The sequence below is a fragment of the Monodelphis domestica genome, chromosome 5 (genome assembly GCF_027887165.1).
Source record: "Monodelphis domestica isolate mMonDom1 chromosome 5, mMonDom1.pri, whole genome shotgun sequence".
NCBI classification, from domain to species: Eukaryota; Metazoa; Chordata; class Mammalia; order Didelphimorphia; family Didelphidae; genus Monodelphis; species Monodelphis domestica.
Genome location: NC_077231.1, coordinates 100,675,009 through 100,694,526, shown reverse-complemented (window position 1 = coordinate 100,694,526; position 19,518 = coordinate 100,675,009). Strand labels below are relative to the sequence as shown.

At 51.9% G+C, this 19,518-nt stretch overlaps 1 protein-coding gene and 1 long non-coding RNA gene across 2 annotated transcripts; one reads left to right on the top strand and one right to left on the bottom strand.

The window, feature by feature from the left end:
• Window positions 1-1,064: 1,064 nt before the first annotated feature.
• On the bottom strand, window positions 1,065-16,957 carry GGA1 (golgi associated, gamma adaptin ear containing, ARF binding protein 1). Its single transcript, XM_007503457.3, has 17 exons — window positions 16,491-16,957; window positions 12,081-12,165; window positions 11,691-11,766; window positions 10,658-10,756; window positions 9,963-10,086; window positions 9,653-9,753; window positions 9,221-9,301; window positions 7,994-8,131; window positions 7,818-7,899; window positions 7,307-7,414; window positions 6,937-7,086; window positions 4,635-4,699; window positions 4,091-4,251; window positions 3,545-3,726; window positions 2,885-3,054; window positions 2,464-2,574; window positions 1,065-2,331 (listed from the first exon to the last, which is right to left on the bottom strand). Exons 1-17 carry the CDS (start codon window positions 16,519-16,521, stop codon window positions 2,221-2,223), a joined length of 1,875 nt encoding a protein of 624 aa, XP_007503519.1. The 5' UTR covers window positions 16,522-16,957; the 3' UTR covers window positions 1,065-2,220.
• LOC103096056 (uncharacterized) lies at window positions 16,823-17,641 on the top strand. The gene is made up of 2 exons (XR_472600.2): window positions 16,823-16,951; window positions 17,550-17,641. It is a non-coding gene; the product is annotated as an uncharacterized LOC103096056 (long non-coding RNA).
• Window positions 17,642-19,518: the final 1,877 nt, after the last annotated feature.

Genomic DNA, 19,518 nt, shown 5'->3' with positions numbered 1-19,518 from the left:
AATGCCAGCTGTAGAAATTCACTGCATACACCTGGGCTGATGGTGCTCTCCAGAATCATCATCCCAATTTGAAAGATGGAAAAAAAAGACTCAAAGGGACTGTGGATTGTGACTATATCACACTTGAGAACTAGAGAGGGCATTCAATCGACCACACTGCCAAATGGAAGCACATTGAAAGTATGCCAGCCTGTGGTAAGACCATGTGGTTCATTTCAGCCCTGCCACTAACTCTGATTGAAGTCATCACTTCCTGCTTCTAGGCCCCCCATTATCCAAGTAGGCAGGAGTTGTCCAAGAACTTAGCAATGGCAAGCCTCATTTCCATCACTCTCTTTCAGTTCCTAACAGCATCTTGTCTTCATCCTTCACAACACTGAGCTATACCTTGGCTTCTTTGATTAGTTCAAGTTCTCATCTCTCCAATTTTAGGCCACACTAATTCAAAATCTCCCTCCTCCTCTCCCCTTGGCAGGGCCTGGGTTGGAGGCCAGCTGATGAATTCTCAGCTACAGCAGCTCATGTCATCTGGCAATGGTCTGGCCTTGCTCCAAGTAGGCAAAGCCCAACTTCACAACTGTGCGGTGGGGATGAGCAGTATGGCCATCCAGTCAGTCTAGGCCCTCATTAGTTCTGGGTCCTGAGGCAAGCCACAGAACCCCAGCCTCAGCTGGCTCACCTATAAAGCAAGAGTAATAGGACTGGCTTCCCAGGGTTGTGAGGGTCGAATGAGAGGTTGCTCTAAGGTGTTCTCTAAACCCCAGGGTGTTGTGTAAATGCCAATTCTTACAAAAGGAGCCAGACTTTGCAGATAAGGAAACAGGTGCCTTGCCAGCAAGATGTCTAACATCCAATCTCTATACTGCTGCAGCACTTCCTGTCCCACCCATAGTCCAGACCTTCCTCCCAGCCGGTGACAGCAATGAGTCCTTTCCTGTGCAGAGGCTGCTCCTGGAGCCTCGTGACACAGGTTGGACACTTGGCCATCTTGGGAGGGCTCAGGGGTTAGCCCCTGGATGTTAGGGCTTGCAGAGAGCTCCCCAACCTCAGCAATTCAAAAAGGGTCCAGGAAAGAACTCTCTTTATTTTATCCCATAAATACACCACACCCAATGCAGCATGTCCCTCTGACTGCAGGTGGACATGAGACACACATGGGCCCAGGGTGGCAATCCTGCAGGGTCCATGATGGAAGAGACATGGAGAATGTCAGTAAGGGAGAAGCTGCTTGAAGTCCAAGACTGTCTGCGGGGAGGACCTCCATTGCCAGCTGTTCCCAACCTGCCACTGAGGCACAATCTGGGCCCAGCAATTCCTTCCCCATCTCGTTTGTGGGTATTGGCCGAGAGGCCTCCCTACAAGTGATGCTGGAGGAAGGAAGGCAGGTGACCTGGGATTTCCTTCCCCAGCCACCTGCTCCACCCAGACTGTGGCCAGAGATAGACTCAAATGGAAAGAAAGTCTAATCCCACACCAGAGAAGTGCAAACAGGTGGAGGTGAATACCCCCAAATTCCACCCAGTTCCTATGGGAGTGCTATCCCTCATAGGAGAAGGGAGAGGGGGAGGCTCGGCAGCGGCAGTGGCACACCCAGGGCTCTGGGTCCTGTAGAACAATCTCCACTCTGGTAAGGCCACCCCTGGCTTATGGCTGGTCCTTCCCATAAGGCATAAGAGAACAGGGCTCCGGCCCCATTCAGTTCCAGGGTCATCCCGTGGTGCCTCAGCCTGGCCCCCTCCCAAGACTGCTACAGTGGTGCTGAGGGTCCTGACCACCCAAACCTTTCCCAAAGCCCAGAAGGGACAGACACTCATTCACCCTCCCTGCCCTGCCCTCCTGCATCTCAACAGACCAAGTAGGATGTCCCTGACTAAGGGATGGATCTGTAAGAGATGAGGCTGTTGTACTAGGGGAAAGCTCTAGCCTCTGCCTCTCCTTCTGGATTTAGCTCAGTAAGGAAGAGGAAGAGGAAGGTGGGGAAGAGCTGGTCATAGGAGAAACACTGGGGAGAGAAGCACCAGACCCCAGTGTATATGGCTAGAGGGGGGAGCTGGTCCCCATCCTGGGGAGCACAGGTTTCCAAGTGAAGTCCTAACCAACAGAGGGTGAGAATGGGGGTAGTAGAGGCCCCAAGGAGGTCTGGGCTGGGCCCCCGTCCCCACCCTGGAGGACAGGCTTCCTTGGAGCCTCCCATACAACCTTTCCTTTCCCAGCCAGCTTCTAGAGGCTGCCCCAAGACTCAGGTGGGGGGAACTGGTCCACACCTCCCATCTCGTTGTAGGTCTGATCACCCATGGTGAAGGTCAGCTTGTACCGGAGGCGGACTTTCTCCTGGGGAGGAAGGATAGGAGAGAGAATCCCAGATGAGTAGAAAGGCCTGGATTTGGGTGAGGGTTAGGGCTCTGGCCCCTGAGCACTCCCTCTCCAGTAGTCTGAGACCCTTAACTACTTGCTCTTGCTTACCTTCTGGGGGTTGGCGAGCAGCAGGACTTGGGTGATGGCTGTGGGGTGGACAATGGGGTTGAAGGCAGGGAGCTCAGTGCCTGAGGGGGGTTGCAGCTTTACTTTCATCACCTGGGGATGGACAGATAGTATCAGAAGGCCATCCGACGCTGGCCCTTTGGCCCAACCCCTCAACTCTTTGGGCTTCCCCCCCTCTTCTCCTGCCCTGGCGAGAGACAAGGGGAGGCCACAACATTTCCTCTCCTGAAAGACTTTAGGGTGGGACTCTGGTACAACATCCTCAGTGAGCAGATGTGGAAACTGAGGCCTAGAGACAGAGAAGTCTCCTATGACTTTAGTCACCACTGAAGGTGAAAGAAAGGGTCTCTCCCATCCTCCATCCCCATTTCCTCCCCTTTAGCCCCCCCCATGAAGAGGTCACCTTGGGGACAGCAGACTGAAAGACAATGTTCCGTATTGGCTTCGGGGCTGTGCTCAGCATGGAAACCACCACTACCAGCACATCAGGCCGGCTGGGCAGAGGGTCCCGGGCAAAGTGGAAGAGGACTCGGAAGCCATGCTGGTCATAGACAGTTACAGGCAAGATGCTACCTGCAGCCGGGGCATGGGGGCAGGGGGAAGAAGAAAGAAGGGGCAGGAGTTGTGGGGGAGTGGCTATGGGTCCCCAGGGGCATTTCCAAGGCCAGAATGATAGTATCCTAGGGTGGAGGTTTAGGGAGGGGACACAATCTGGTGATAACAGAGAAACCCCCAAACCTTCACTCTCCTGTGGGGAGTATGAGGTTTATATCATCCCTGACCACCTTCTGTCATCTGTTCTATAGGCTATGGGCACACATGCCAAGAGAACGGATGGACACCGGCCTTACTCCCTCTGGCCAAGGGATACACTGCCAGCTCCATTCTACAGATGAGCAGGCAGAGGTCCTTACTGGGGAAGGGACTGGTCTGAGGTCGAAAGCTTTTGCCAGGACAGAAGCCACATCTTAGACCCAAATTCTTAATGCAGAGGGGAAGGAGGAAAGAGGCTGGCATTGGGTAAGGACAAAGCCTGTGGTTCCCCAGCCCTGCCTTCACTTACTGGGTCGGATAGACTCTAGGGGCACAGTGAGGTTGGCCAGGGAGATCTCTTGTGCTGGCTCCGGGGGCCGTGGGGGTGACAGGGGATCACAGGAACCACTGGCGAGCAGTGTTGGGGCACTGGTGCTACTCTTGTTCTGGAGGTCACGAAGGGTGAGTCGAGGGGCTGGCTGCTGCTTCTCCCTTTGGAGGAAGAAGAGGAAGGTGAAGGTGGGTGCTGATGGGAAGGAGGCAAGTGGGCTCTCATTTACTCCAGGGCTGAGGCTGAAGGCATCCTCTGTGCCTGTTTTCAAGGCCTGTTGCTCCCCTCATGTCACACTTGTGACATTGGGCTGCACTTCAATGGTCTGATGTCCCAAGGCCTGGCTCTGCTGTTAGCCAAGAACCAGAACTCATCTTCTTTCTTCCATGCTACCCCTTTCCCTGGCAGAGAATAGTATCAGTCACTGTGGGATACCCAACCTTGGGGCCAGGCTGGGCACTGAGTATATTCAGGCCTGGCCCTTTTACCTCCCAGTTGGCTGGGGCTGGGGGCTCCCATCCTCACCACCGAACTTGCTGAGACTCTGGGGGCAGGGATTGTTGTAGCAGAGTCTTCCCTAGGAGGTCCAGGTCATCAAGCCCACTGGAGGACGATGAAGGCATCTGGGGCAAGGGCTGGCTATCGGTTTGGGGAGCTGTACTGGCGAGTTCAGAGCTTTCTGATGACTGGCAAGGGCAGAGCAGAGAGAGCGGAGCTGGAAACCAATGGACTCACCTATTCCCTCCCTCTCCCCCCAGGTGTTTGACCCTCCTTCCATCTACTTGGCTGGGAAGCCCCACAGGGTTGGGTCAGTCAGAGGGGGTGCCCTGCCCCAGGAAGAAAGTGAAAACAGTCTGGAGTGTGGCTCCTCTCTCCAAGGGAGAAGCCAGGCCCTATGCTTTCGGCTAGTCCTCAGACTCACAAGGAAGCTTGGCCTCTCCTGCTTTGTTCTGAGCAGTCACTTCCCTCTCTGACCTGGGCTCTGCCCCATGACTTCCTAGCTCTCTCTAAGGAGGCCGTACAGGTTAGGCAGGCTTCCTAGACTACCTGTTCCTTTTCCCTTTCCTACCTGGAAGCTGTTCCATCCTGCACTGTCCAGGCTTGGGGCTGATGGGGGTGTGGGATCATTGAGGCCTGAGAACAAAAGGATGAGAATAAGAACAGGGTTTTATGGAAAAGGCTACACTGGGCCTCAAGCTCCCCTGCCACATCCCTGTCCTCCAGAATTGGAATCTCAGTGTGGGAAGGGAGTCTAGGAGACATCTAATGCAACCCACCAGAGGATGGGTTGAAATGTTTTTCATTATGTGAAGGTTCTGGCCAAGGAATGAGCCCCATAGAGCCCCAGAACAATGGGAAGAGTTGCAAAGGCAAATTGAAGGTTGAGGTCAGGAAAGGCTGGCCACCAAGGGGCCATCCCTAGGCACACCAGGGTGCTGGGGAGCTTTGGCCCCATCATTATGGCTTATGATGCCCAAGGTCCTGAGTGAGGAGCATGAGGATCCATGTTACCAAGACCTCCCCTCTGAGGTCACTGAGGCTTCCAAAACCTTGTCTTCCCTGTGAGGGTTGCTGCAAACAGGATTCCTTCCTCTTCACAGATGAGGAAAGAAGCTCATGGAGCAAGAAGTGACTTATTCTGAACTCATGGCTCACAAAATGGGGGTTGAATATGTCCCTGACAAGTCTGGTGTCTTCCTATTCCAATCTTTCCAGGGTTACTTTCTGTGAGATAGCTCTTCTCAGGACTCATTACTTCTGGACATATGCCAGCCCAGAACTCTTTGTCACAAAGGGATGCCTGTTTAGGGAGGGGAGGGATCTATCTTGCTGAGGTTGCTGGCAAGGGCATATACTGGCTGAAAGATCTGAAAACAAACTCACTTAGGACCTGGGGGACCCTGGGAGTCACTTCAACTCTGTGCCCCTATTTCCTCATCTGTAAAATGCACATAACAATTGCATCTACCTGACAGGTTTACTATGCTGATGATTGCTAGCATTCTTCAGGCTTGAGGCTCAGGCTGGCCTTACAAAGAGCGCTCCAAAGAGCAGAAGAGCTGTCAAGGCTCTCTGGGCTAGTTTCCTCCCTCCTTGAACCACAGAAGTTGAGATCTTCCCCTTCCTTTATTTCTATTCATCACCAACTAAAACCAAAAGCTGGTGTGTGTGTGTGTGGGGGGGGGGGGGGGGCAGAAGAGGAAGGGGCAGGAAAAGCATGCAAGGCCTGGCTGGGTTTTCAGACTGCAGGACTCTGCCTGCTACCTTTCAAGGCCACCCCAATCACAGGGAAGAATGGAGGAAGGGCAGCTCTCTTACTGGTTCCCACCAGACATAGGCTCAGAACCAGGCTGGCCCTGGAGATGATCCTGATCCTTAATGGGACGACACAGTGAGGTCAGGTCCCAGCCAGCAAGGTTCAGTGGGTCTGCTCAGTTCTAAGGCTATGAATCTCAACTCTAACTGAAGGATGAGTTCAGAGAGTTTGATTCCATCTCATCAGGCCAGCATAGGAATAGACTAGCTTTCCATTCTCCTGCCTATTCAGGCTGGGAGGCCAGAGCCTAGGGTCCTGTCCTCAGTGATAAGGCCGAGGACCATAGACCTAGCCTAGACCTAGAGACCCAAAGTCTTGCTCTGTCTTTCTGGGGCTGGCCCCAAAGCTCCCTTTGGACATAGGGGCTTTGGGGAGAGAAAACCAGAAGGAAGCAGTTGTAGCTGGCTGTCTGGCTTGCTCCTCAAGCTCCTGGGGCTAAAAGCAGGAGGTAGAATGATAGGCTCAGACCTCCTTCCCATAAGGCCAGCTGCCCAATGTGCTCCAATGGGGAGGAGGGGAAGATCAGAAGGAATCTGGTCAAACCACCAGTCCCTCATCACAGCACAGCAGCACCCAGGAATTAAGAGTCAATGAGTTGTCTTTACCTTCCTCCCTTCTGGCAACTGTGACTCCCAAGCTCTTGAGGTCTTTCTTGAACAGAAAGAAACAGTTTGGGGAGAACTATCCTGTGGGTCCCTCAAGCCCAAGGAGGCTGGTTAGAGGCCAGGCTTAGGGGCTGTGACTTGGGCCTGCCAGAGTCCTGAGAGGCTCTTTGGCTGGAGACCCCCTTCATCAGGCCTCTTTGGTATGGGTTCCCAGGCTTGGTTCCCCCATCAGTACCTGAAGCTAAGTTATATTATTAGAAAGAGAGCAGTAATGGGATTCACTCTCCTTTCTCAGTCAAACCCTCTTTCTTGCCTTTGGCCTGACTCCCCTCAGGGCCTCTGTGAGTGGTTGTTGTAGATCTAAGGGTCAGCAGCGCATAGATGGGGTGTGGCACCATATCCCTGCCCCTTCTAGGGAGCAGACCCTTGCCCCTCCCCACCTTTTTTACCTAGAGACATGAGCTCATCATCAAGCAGGGAGACAGAGGTGGGCTGCTCTGGTCTGGCCAAGCCACTTGCCAGGCTTGGTAGGGCAGGGCTGGCTGAGCCTGCTGGAGGCATGTCCAGTCCAGAGAGGTCCAGGAGAGCTGAGGTGCTACCTGTGGGGAGAAGGGAGAAAAGAGTCACACATCCTAAGTTACCAGAGTTCTAGACCTTTGTCACCACCCTCATGCTTGTTACCCAGCAAAACTCCACCCTGCCCCTCCAACCTGTGTACTCAGAGCTGCCTTCTCCCCTTTCTCTGTAGCTATCTTGGATAATCACTGCCCCCTCTTTTCTCCCTGCCCTCTCCTTAGCTGGCACATTTAATCTGCTCACCTGGAAGGGGGCCAGAAGCTGTGTCTCCATTGACCTCTCCTCCTTTCACCAGCTGTTGGTAGAGGTTGATCACCTGTGTCAGGTTGTCATTGGCCTGCAGGATCTCAGCTGGGATTGGGCAAGAGGGAGAAATGAGAGGCGGAAGGAATCCAGAGTCAGCACTGCTCAGGGATCTCCCCTGGCTCTCCCTCAGCACTGAATACCAGGCTCTGTACACAGTAGGTACTTAATGGATATTTACTGAATTGTAGGACCACCCAGGAGAGAGCCATGGCTAATCTAGAAAGGAGAGGAGGGCCCGAGGCTAGGGCTTTGTGACTCATGGCTTCGCCCAGGGGTTTCCAAAAAATCCCTAAGGAAATGTTAAGAGGCTCAAAATGAAATCCTGGTTGCCTCTGCAGTGGGAGGCCCAGCTAAGCAGTAAGGGCCCCCTTGTGGCTACTCTCTGAACTTGCAGACCTCCCAGAGAGGGCAGGAGGCAGGCAGGCAGCCCTTGTCTGTCCAGGCTCACCCAAGGCCTCATCATTGTCCTCAGTGTCACTGGCCAGACGGAACAGCATGGGTCTCATCCGTTCACAGCGCTGGTACAGCTCCTGAAAGGCCAAAGGGAAGAGAAAGCAGGACTGAGAGAAGCCCTGGCCACAGGGGGTGGGGGCAGGGTGAAGGCCCCAGAAGACCAGGCTTCACCTTCATGAGCTCATCGTTGCCCACCGAGGTCTCGCCCTGGCTGTAGCTGGTCACCATCTCAGTCAGTAGTCTCACATTGTTATTCACCTCTTCGATAGCACTGACCCGCTTGGAGATTTTCTCCATCCGCTTCTGATCCTGGGGACAGGCCGAACAAAGGGTGGAGGGAGGTGTGTCCATGTCCACATGGCTCACAGGTCTCCTGAGCTTGCACCTCCCTCTTCTGCCTCCATAAACCACTGAGGTTGCTGTCTGTCCTACTGGAAGGCCTCTCAGGCAGTGCCCAAGGCTCAGGACACTCTACATGAAGAATGTGACTCATTGAGTTAGAGCCTGGGTTCAAATCCTGACCTTTCTGTTTAACGTTGGGCCTCAGTTTCCTGATGTATAAATGGGGAAAGAGATGAGTCAACTCTGTAGATGATTAAATAGTTGATGGAAAGAAATGAACTTAAGGGAGTGGGACTGCCAATGGGTATGTGTGAGAGATGGGAAACAAATGGTCATTCTCCTAGCTGGCCTGGTGGGGAAACGGAAGGACATGGTAAAGGCAGGAGGACAGTGTGTGAGAGTATAAGGGTGTGCCAGTGTGATGAAGGTTCCCATCCCAGGGCCAACCTTTGCTCTAGGGTCCCAGGACAGGCCTTCATTAGGTGCTTGGGCCCCTGGCACAGGACTCTATGCTTCTGTCTGGCCTAGGCATCATAATAGGCCTTTGTAGTTAACAAGGTGTTTTCTTGGACATCCTCTCAGGGGATCTTCCCAACTCTAGGAGGAGGGTGTTTAGGTGTTTCAGTGATGTCCAAACCTTGGAAACCCCATTTGAGGTTTTCTTAGCAAAGATACTGGAGTGGTTTGCAATGTCTTTCTTTAAGTCATTTAACAGATGAGGAAACTGAGGCCAACAGGGTGAAGTGACTTTCCCAGGGTCATATAGTGAGGAAGTGTGTCTGAGGCCAGATTTAAATTCAGGTAGAGGAGTCTTCCTGACTCTCGGGGCAAGTACTATATCCACTGCCCTACCTGTTACAGTCTTCTCTCTCAGAGAAGGGAGACTTGCCCAAGCTAAAGAAGGGAGGTGTTGGCCCTCATGAAACTCAAGTCCATTTTCTCTCCCTATCTCTTTCACCTACTACTTTGGCCCCAAACAAGTCACATTCCCCCTTCCTTCCCCATGAGCTCTGAAGGCCCCTCCCTGTAGCTGCCATGTACTCAGCAGTCAGGCACCTCTTGGACCATCTCCTTGATAAGCTTGTTGGCCGCTCGCAGATCCTCTGGGTGGGAGCTCTTTAGCAGCCTGGCCAGCATCTGGGAACACAGGAGAATGGGGGTGTGAGGGGCAGGGTCAAGGGCCATTGTGGAACAGAGCCCAAGAAGGAAGGGAGGGAAACTTTGGCCAATGGGAGCTGGCAAAGAGGTGTGGGAAGACTGGGAGCACCCCATTTACCATACATATCTTCTCAGCAAGGCCATCCAACTTTCTAACCCAGATCTGCCTAGGATAGGAGGTTGAAGGAAAAGGTTGGGATATTGATGCTGATGGGGCTGGGTCCCCCTCCTGGCTTGTACTGCACTCTGACAAAACCTAAGAGTCTGGTATGTTGGCTTAGGTAAAGCTGCCTCAAAGCAGTAGTCAGCTTCCCTCTGCAGCTGCCTTACCTTGGACTTCTCCTCATCTTCAAAGATCCCATTCTTGGGCCGCGTGGGGGGTGCAGAGAAGGGAGCGTCATCTGGAAGCTTGGGATCAATCTTCACAATCCCTATGGGAATAGCATACGGACCAGACCCCTGTCACTGGGCCCAAGGCCAGACAGTTCTCATGCCTTATCTAGGGACAACTGTCATTCTGACTGCCCAAGAGGGACAAGGATTTCAAGTCATTATCCTTTAACTCTATCAGCCTTGGGATTTCTTCTGCTCAGGGATGTCAGGTGCTCACCTGGGAGATGAGGAAGCATGGCTTGCTTACCTTGCTTCTTCAGCATCTGATAGGCCTCAGCAATCTTCACCTCCTGAGGTAGCCCTAGTGTCCAGCTGTAAAGCAGCTCCAGAATCTTGTCCTTTACCTTGTCTGGGGTGCGGGTGCCCAGATACTGTGCCAGGAAGGAGGAAGAAGACCCCTGACTCGTCCATCTCCAAGGCCCTTTTCCCATCCCCATGACCCCAGACCTGGTCACTGCCCCCACAACTCTCTCAGGAGCCCTCTGGTCCACGGATTTGACACATCCCTCATGGCCATTCCTTCTCCCAAGACGGAGGAGAAAAAGGAGGGAGCTGGAAGCGCTTAAGTCATCTCTGTTGATTTGTAAAAGGCGTAGGGCACCCAGGGTGGAGGCACAAATATGGAATACGTGGGATAGGGGCAACAGAGTGACAGAGACAGGGAGGGGAGGGAAGGGAGGAGAAGAGAAACAAGGTCCCATCTGAGCATGGTTCTTATTCTTCAGTCTCTTATTAGCAAGCAGCTGTGGGACCTTCAAGGGGTGGCCCACCCAACAAGGATGGAGCAGTCATATAAATCTCTAACCCCGGGTACCTCCACCCCAAATACCCTGGGCTCATACCCTGGCCCATGGGGAGGGATGGGATGGAGAGAGCCCAAATTCCTGGGGAGTGGGGTGGGCAGAGGGAAGTGGGCCCATGTCTGTGTCTACTAGAACCCACCTTTGGGGATACTACTTTGATGAGTTCATTGAGAAAGCGGAACTTGCCAACCTCATCATGGAAACGTTTGCCACAATTCTTCATGCATGTTTCCAGAACCTGAAGGTGGAACAAGGTCAGGCAAGGCAGTATCTGCTTCTCCTCCCTGACCATCAGCCCAATCTCTATAGGAATAAGCCCAGCTCCAGGACTTTTCTGGCCTGGGCCAACAGGGCCCTTTTTCCTTTGCTGATAGGGCTAGGCTCCCCTCCTGGCTTGCTGGCCCCAACCCTACACTCTGACAATGGAGAGCTCAGGAGAGACCTCTATGTAGAGCTGGGATGATAGGCCCTTTTGACCAGGGAATAGTGAGATGTCCTTTCTTTCCTCTCATCTACTTTCTCTGGCTTCTAGGCCCCAAGGGCAGTGAACTTCTGGTCTGGGACCTTGGAACAAAACTGAGCACAGCCCAGAAGAGATAAGACAATGGAGCTCTTACCTATCATGGAGCCTGGGGGCTGAAGGTATGGAATGTGACTTAACTTCAAATGTGGTCAATGGGGTAGCTCGCCTTGGCCCACTCTTTTTTTCTTTTCTTTTTAAGCCCTTACCTTCTGTCTTAGAATCAATACTATGTATTGGTAGTGTATATAAGGCAGAAGAGTGGTAAGGGCTAGGCAATGGGGGTTAAGTGTCTTGCTCAGGGTCATACAGCTAGGCAGTGTCTGAGGTCAGATTTAAACCCAGGACCTCCCATCTTTGGGCCCGACTCTCAATTCACTGAGCCACCTCACTGCCCCACTATTTTTTAATTTTTTTCCTTTTAAAATTTTTAACATGAGAGAAGGTATATAGGATTGGAGAGGGAGAGAGGGGATATCTAGTAATAATTGTAAGGTCAAAATAAAAGGCACCAATAGAACTCTTAAAAAAGATTCCTACTCATTATCCCCTTAGCCAGACCTGCTTTAGCTCTGGCTTCAAGCCTTGGGTACCCCAGGCCTGTCCAGGAGTCAGGCTAGGGGCAGGACCTCCCTTTCCCTGGACCTCTCACCGTCAGGGCCTGGGTAGCTTCCCATTCTTGTGGAGACTGGATCTTGTGGGCTAACAGGCGAGTGGCCAGTGGAGGCCTGTAGGAAAGAGAGACAAAGAGGAAAGGCCACTCCCCACAAGGGGAACCTGCCTTTGCAGCTCCACTGCCTCCTCATGTTTTGGGGTATTTATGGAGAGGAAGGTGGGGAGCTCCTTTAGGCCAGCACATCTGTCTCCATCTCCCTGTGGCCACAGGATGGTCATAGGAACAAGCAGGCAGTGACTGAAGGCAGCCCAAGAATGCAGGATCTTCCTGGTGCTGAGGGGAGTAAACCCTTCTCCACCCCAGCCCCAATTGCCACACCCCCTGCAGTGGGGGGGAAGGGGGAAGAGAGGTAGTGAGATGTCTTACCCTTCTAGCTCCTTATTGAGCTGCTCACAGAAGGCATCGATGCTGTCCCAGTCCAACTCCTTGTTGAGGGGGTTTGTTGCTCTGTCTGCACCAGGGAGCAGAACCAGTGGTGCTTAATCAGAGAAGGTCCCCAGTCTTTCCCTTCTCCTAGGGTTTATAGGAAGGGATAGCCCTTGCCCTATTCCTAGGGATCCCAGCATGCTTCCTCTCCCAGACATCTGGGAATTGAAATGTTCAAGAAAATGGTCACGAGTTAGGCCTTGCATTAGAGCTGTGTGACTCTGGGCAAGTGACTAGCTTGGCCTCAGCAAGAATGAACTGTAATGACAGGCACAGAAGACAAGGGAGGTGGAGGCCTGAAGAAGGCTTTGGATAAAGTAGATGAAACAAAGCAAGACCTTAGGAGCCACTGTCCCCAGCCCCTGTAGAGCACTCGGATCTACCCAAGCCCCAGCCTCATCCCCCAAGTCAGAAGCAACTAATGTTTCCTCCCCTTTTTTGGGAAAAAGATCACCATCACAATTTTACAAATGAGGGAACTGAGGCTCAGCAAGGTGAAATCACACAGAGGTAGGAAGTGCCAGAACTAGGCCCTGATTCTCAGCCTTCAGCAACTGAGTCCAGTGTTCCTTCCACTAAACCCAAGAGGGTGGGGGAGACAAGATGGTAGCAGGGAATTCTAGCAACATCATCACCTTTCTTTTACCTTTGGGAATCATGTCCAGGGATTCTGATAGGGGTTGAGTGAGTGAGTGAGAGAGAAAGAGAGTGAGTATACTGTCTGCCTGAGCTGCTTTGGGGAGTTCTGGCCATGAGAATCAAGAAGGCCTGGAAGTGAGCCTGGTTCTGCTTCCAAACAGCCCTGTGATCTTAAGCAAGGTTCACACTCCTGACCCAGTTTTTCCATCCATCAAAAGGGAATCACAATCCTTGTCTATCACCCTCATGGACTTATTGAAAGGAGAGAGGACAAGCTGTGTAATCTATTTGGTGTAATACAACTAATAATAGGAGCTGGTAGGCAGGGGCCACCTCAGAACTTAGGAAGTACCCTGGCCAAGGTATGAGGCAGAACCCTTCCGACACCAAGATTTGGGCCTCAAATTCAGCTTAAGAATATGAGAGCTTGATGACGTCTGCTTTGGGGATTCCCTGATAAGGAAAAAGGGCTGTTTTGTCCCTTTGGGCATGGGCCCCTTTCTGGGAGCTCTAAGGGATCCAGGAGAGGGACCTCTGTACCTTTAAGAAGATGTTCACTTCCCAGGGAGACCTGTGGGGCAGTACTCACTGGCCTGAGATAGGATGATGCTCTCCAGCTGGCTGGCCAGCAGAACACAAACTCCCTGAAAACAGGGCCTTGTTTGCAAGTATCTACAAAACAGCTGGTGTTTACTAAATGCTTGTTGAATTAAATTAAGTGAGGCTCCCCATTAATGCTACTGGTTAATATGCTAATTTAGTTACACCCTTGAATAGTGTTTGGGGACTAGGCCCAGGAGAGGACAGATACCTGTCCCAAGGCCTGAAACAATGACTTCCTCAAAGACAGCCCAACTCACATCTGGAGGAAAGAAGAGAAAAAGACCCAGAAGAGATGCTATATCAAAAAGTCAAGGAGACTACTTTTAGGGGCTGCCAGGCAGCTTTCTCCTTCCACTCATCCTGGGACCGAAAGAAAAGTAAACAGTGGAAGGAGGGACAGGGTTCTAGGCTACCCTCCAAAGCCTTCCAAGAGGACTTTTCCCTGGGCCTGTATTTCTCAGGCTGGAAATGCAAAGTATGGGCAATTTCACTGATGGGACATAGAGTTCCTTCCCTCCAAGGAGGTGAATTTTATAGCTGGTCAGGATCCTATGAAACATCTATTCCAATTCCTATCATTTTGTAGATAAAGAAATCAAGGTCAAAAACAAACAAACAAACAAAAAAACATTAAAAAACCCCAAACAACCCAAGGCTCAAGTAATGTCCTCAAGGTCACAAAGTAAGTTATCAACTTTCATCTCATTCATTCATGGTCCATACAAGGTCCAGGGCACAGAAGGTAGGTGAAGATACCCAAGCTCAGGCCTGGCCAGGGACAGGCCAACCTCAGAGAGCCTGACTCAAAAGAGCAGGTTCTTTTCACCCACCTTTTCCTAACCATAAAGGCAGATCCTGGGAGGGGGAGGGGGCCCATATCCCTGACGAGCTCACAAGCTCCCTCAACTACTAAAGATTCCACAGAGGAGACTGGGGGTGGGGTGGGGGGAAAGGTCTTCTATTTCCTGAATAATTGGTCTACAATGGGATGAGGGATCTGGGAGGCCTTTTCCTGGCCAAGATGACTGGGGGGAGGGCCTGGGGGAAGTGCGAAATATAGGCATGTGTTCCAGGGGTGGGTGGGCCAGGGAGAGGAGACACCAAGATTAGAGTCCCTGCTCTGGAATGCTGGGACAGAAAAAGGGTAGCAGCTGACCTAGGCACATGGTAAAGGAGGGGACAGGGGGTGTGTCTAAGTGGTAGAGTTGTGGGTATCAAGTCATGAGGACCCAGGGGAGTGGAGGGGAAAGTTCAGATATATTGAATCCTCAAATTCATAGTGCTCAGATATGCCCCATCCTTTTTAAAACCATGTCTCCCTCAATTCTGCCACATCTTCCCTGATATCCCTATATATTTCCATGTATTTCACCTCAATCTCCCCCTAAATTATTCCTTTGAAGAAAGGAGTAGGGTCTTTCCCTGTCCATCCCCCTACAGATTCTTAGGTCTGACCTCCCTAAATTGTGGGGTCTCTCTCAGATCCCCTTGTTCAGACCTAGCCAAGTCAGGAGCTCCTCTAAATCCATCTTTTCTCATCAACAAAATGGGTCTGAGAAATTTGGGCAAAGTTTGGTGGGAACATGTGTTCTTCCAGGGGGCCAGTTCAAATGTGTGGTGTAAAGATGAAGATTTAGTGGTATTTTTGGGGACCACAAAATAATTCAGAAGGGAATATGGTGCAGCCATGGGGCCTTTGGAGGTGGTGTGAGAGGCTACTCAGGTATGTGCCTAAGGGCAGTCAGGGGGAGGCATCCCAGAAACATAAACCATTGGGAGTTTGAGGGTTGGCCTGTGAAGATTTGGGGGGGGGGGGCAGAGGTGTGGGAAGGAAGCTGGAGATAAGGAGCATCTTGAGAGGGCACACGTGAGAGGATGAAGAGAACCTTTTGTCGGTGGCCAAAGGAAGTCTTGGGCAGCTAGAGTAAGGTTCTTAACTTTGTAATAGGTCTGAGGAGGAAGTCTGGTTGGATTTTAGAAGGTCATATGAGTGTTTTGGGGGGACAGAATGAGAATATCATTTGGGGTGTGGGTTATGGGGACAACTTCAGTGTGTGTGAGGGGAGAATTAGGGATGGGTGGGAATGCAGGTTTCTTTTTTTGGGGGGGAGGGGGGACAACAGTCTGGGAGTATCTATGGCAGTTTTGATAAGGCTAGGCTAGGGGTATCAGAAGGGGTAAAGGTGCTGGTAGGAGACTTTGGGGAGCAGCCCCAAAGCCCCCAGCGTTTCTGGGGGCATGAGGCATGCTAAAGGCAGACTGCAGGGGGCAGCCAGGATTAGGAGGGCAGATGGAAGTCTCAGGAGGGTAAGTCTAAGGAGGGAAGACCTGGGACAGGTTTGGGGAGTTCCCTAAGGGATGTGGGGGGAAGATTAGGTGGGTGGCTGGAGATGAGGGGTGGCTGTGCAGGAATTTCTGGAAGCAGATTTAGATCAGGAGGCTGGTGTAAAGGAAGGTTCTGTGGCAAATTTAGAGGAATGAAATAGGTGGCCTGCAAGAATGTAATGGGCTAGACTCTTGGGGTGTAGTGGAAGGTGGTTACTGAGGTAAATTTGGAAATTCCAGGTGTGGTGGTGGGGGCACATTTGGGAGGGTCGGATGGGGGAATCTTGGAGACGAATTAAGTGGGGGTTGCTTCTTTCTGAAGCCATATTTGGAGAGTGGCCCAGGGTCTCAAAGAAGTTTGGGGGATCCTGGTGACATATTTGGGGGCTACCTAGGGGTTCAGAGATAACTATAGAGGGGGATGTAGGGCGCATTGTGGGATTACAAAGACAGACTTAAGGTAAGGGATGTGGTCTCGGGGAAGTTTTGAGGGCTCTCTGGGCATTTTGGGGAGGACCTTGGGAACGGATCGGGGGCCCTTGTGGGGGCGCCCTGGGAGTAGTCAAGAGAGGTGAGGCAGTTTTGGAGCGCTATCATGGACGATTTGGGGGTCCTGGAAGCTGCTTAAGGAGGAGCTTCCTGGAAGCGTCAGCAGACAGTTGAGGGGGCCCAGGACCAACTCAAGGGGGGCCGCCCAAAGTGGGTGGGAGAGGGGTGCGCCCCCCGGTTCCGGTTCCGCTTCCGGCCCGGCCCGCGCGCCCGCCCCCCAGGGGGGTCACTCACTGATCCTGGACTCCAGACTCTCCGGCTCCATCTCGGGCTCCGTCCACCGCGGGACCACGCACCCGCCCCCTCCTGGCTCTCGCGAGACTGCTCCGACCCCGCCCCCGGCGGATTACCAGAGCATAGAGCACCACGAGCGGCCCATGAGAGCAAGCGGCCGCCCGCCTAGAGCGCCGCCCGCGCGGCCATCGAGGCAGCCCGGAAGCGGCCCAGAGCGTCGCGTGTTCCTTTCCCCCCCCCAACGTCGCTCGCCTCCTCCAACGGCTTCCCCTCCCGCCCGGCGGCCCAGGCCTGACAGGAAGCGGAGACTCCAGGGGCCGACGAGGGCACCATGGACAGCCGCCGTGAAGTACTAGAGCGTTGGGAGCGGACGGTGCCTCTGAGATCCTGGGTGGCCGCTTCCGGAAGAGCAGCTGGCAGCCATGTTGGATGGGCTCTTTCAGGTGCACTTCCGGCTGCGGGTGAGCGGAAACTTCCGGTTGGAGAGCACGGGGGCGGGACTTCTTAAAGAGGCCATGACATCACCACTAAGGCCCTCTGGCATCTGGGGCTGTTAGGGCCCCCCACAGGCCAGTCCTTTCTTTTCTAGCTGGAGAAACTGAGGCCCATAGGCCATAGGATTTTAGGATTAGAGCTGGAATGCCCATGCCTCAGGCCAGTCTATACCAGTCTCCTCCTTTTTTTACAGCTAGGGAAACTGAGTCCCAGAGAGGATTAAGTGACAGTCAGAATTTGAACTGAGAACCTACACTCTTCCCAACCGCATTTCAGACACTTTATTAGAGTTGGGAATGTGTCTCAGCAGGGTCCTGGGACTACCCAGGAAATAAAAATAATAATAAGCAATTAGCAGTAGTTACAATGTATAGGATAGTCATTCTCCATCACAGAGAGACTACTACTACTTATAGGATAGGGGCTCTTAAAGCCACTTTTTTTCACAGGCTCTTAACCTCTAGTTGGTGACACTACTTCCTAGCTCCTAGGGGAGGGGCAAGTTTCTCTAAAATTAACTCCCTTGTTCCACTCCTTAAGATTGGCTTGTTTTTTTCTTTCCAGTCAGCTGTGAGAAAAGAACAATGGGTGAAGGAAGTGAAGTCCCACCTTTTATATCTTCCCAAGCAATGCTATTAAACTTATTTTTCTAGAAATTGGATTTTTTCTTCTTGCTCAGAAAAGTCATAAAAATATATATGAATCTATCTTTCTAAATTAGTCTCTCTTTCCTCAGCTCCACTGCCTTTCCTCTGCTGCACTTAAGGAAGGAAATGCAAAGACTAATAATGCAATGTATTGGTTAACCACATTTATCTTAGGAAAGGCAGCTTTAAAACAAAAATGAGTCAGAAAGCCAATAATGCAGAGGCTGGAAGATCTGAGTTCAGATTCAGCCTCAGACACTGAATAACTTTATGACCACAGACAGACACTTAACCTCTGTCTGCCTCGGTTTCCTCAACTGTAAAATAAAGATAATAATAGCACCACCTTCTCATAGTTGTGAAGATTAAATGAGATTATATTTGTAAAGGGCTTTGCAAAATTTAAAAGTACTATACATGCTAGTGAGGATGATGATGGTGGTGAAGCAGATTGGGAAACATTCCCATCTGGCCCAGGAAGACAGGGGAGGAAGAATCAGTCACCAGTTGTAATTGGCAAAACAACCCTTTAGGGTGACTCTTTAGTGCAGTAGGCAGAGTGTCAGTCTTGTAAGCTGAAGGTCCCCAGTTCGATCCTTGGAAGGAGCTCTCTCTGGGGAAGGGCTTTCACCCAAGTTGGAGCTGCCCAAGAGTGGAATGCCTGCCTTGGGAGGTGGTCAGTTTCCACTTATTGGAAGAATACTGGTGATAACAATGGATGGACACATGCTGCTTGGCACATAGTGGGTGCTTAATAAATGATTATTAACTGACTGACTGATATACTGGGAGAGGCTTCTGGAGACAAGAAGAGCCACTTGGCTTGGGCTTAGCCCCCACCTACAGTGGATTGTCTTTCACCTGAGGGTCCTCCACTCAGTCTGAAACTGCTAGCCTGGGATTCCCTTCAGGGGAAAACAGGGAACAAGTATAAACTTTGGGGTCTCCAACTTACAAGCTAGTCCTGAAACCTGGGGCTCACCAGATCCCACTAGGCCACAAGTTTGGAGTTTCTAGATTCCATGTTGACAGTAGTAAGGAGCCTCCTCTCCACCCTTCCCTTCCAGGTTTCTCCCCCTCCTTCATCGGGCATGCTCACGCCCAGAACACCCTCTTTTCTACAGTGCCTATCAGTGGCTTCTACCTTTCTTTTCCCTTGGGATCAATGCGCCGCCTCCTCTTTCAAGGTCAGCTAAGTCCATTCTGGACCAGACTAATTCTGAGGGATCAAAGAGAGTAACACTGGAGAGATTTCTGTCTTTTGTGGGCAGCCAGAAATCCTTTTCAGCCTTAGGACTGGGCTCCAAGCTCGAAGATGGTGAGTGGGTTTCTCTGAACCAAGCCCAAGAGGGGTGGTCCCCAGTCAGGTCCTGAGGCAGAGAAATTAAGTGTAGGATAGGGGGCAGACCTCTGATTGGGTCAGTACAAACCAGCTGGGCTTTCCCAACCCCCAAAGGGGCATAGCTAAGGGGAGAAAAGCAGCTTCGGGAGGTAGAGAGCTCAGTGGTTGACCCCGAGAGCCCCCTAGTGTTTTGTTTTGTTTTTAAGTCCTCATCTTCTGTCTTAGAAGTTCCTAGGCAGAACAGTGAGGGCTAGGCCTTGAGGGCTAAAGTCACTTGCCCAGGGTCACACAACTAGGAAGGGTCTGAGGCCAGATTTGAACGCAGGTGAAAACTGACATTTAATTGGGTCCTCTTGCAAAGAGTTCCTACATCCCTTTCACATGTTGTCTCTTGCACAGAATATAAGTTCCTCCGGGGCAAGGACTCCCATTTTTTTCCTTGTACTTTTAGTCCCCAGCAACATGTTGGTGCTTGATAAATGCTCCCTGGACAGGATCCCTTGGCAAATAAGGCTTGGCTGTTTTGGCCCTTCTTCTAACCCCG

Excerpts from the sequence above, each read along its gene's own strand:
- GGA1 (XM_007503457.3), bottom strand. The coding sequence starts at position 16,521 with ATGGAGCCGGAGAGTCTGGAGTCCAGGATCA. Across the intron at positions 10,087-10,657 it reads TCAAAGTAGTATCCCCAAAG|TATCTGGGCACCCGCACCCC; the intron begins GTGGGTTCTAGT and ends TTCCTGGCACAG. Across the intron at positions 9,754-9,962 it reads TCAGATGCTGAAGAAGCAAG|GGATTGTGAAGATTGATCCC; the intron begins GTAAGCAAGCCA and ends CTATTCCCATAG.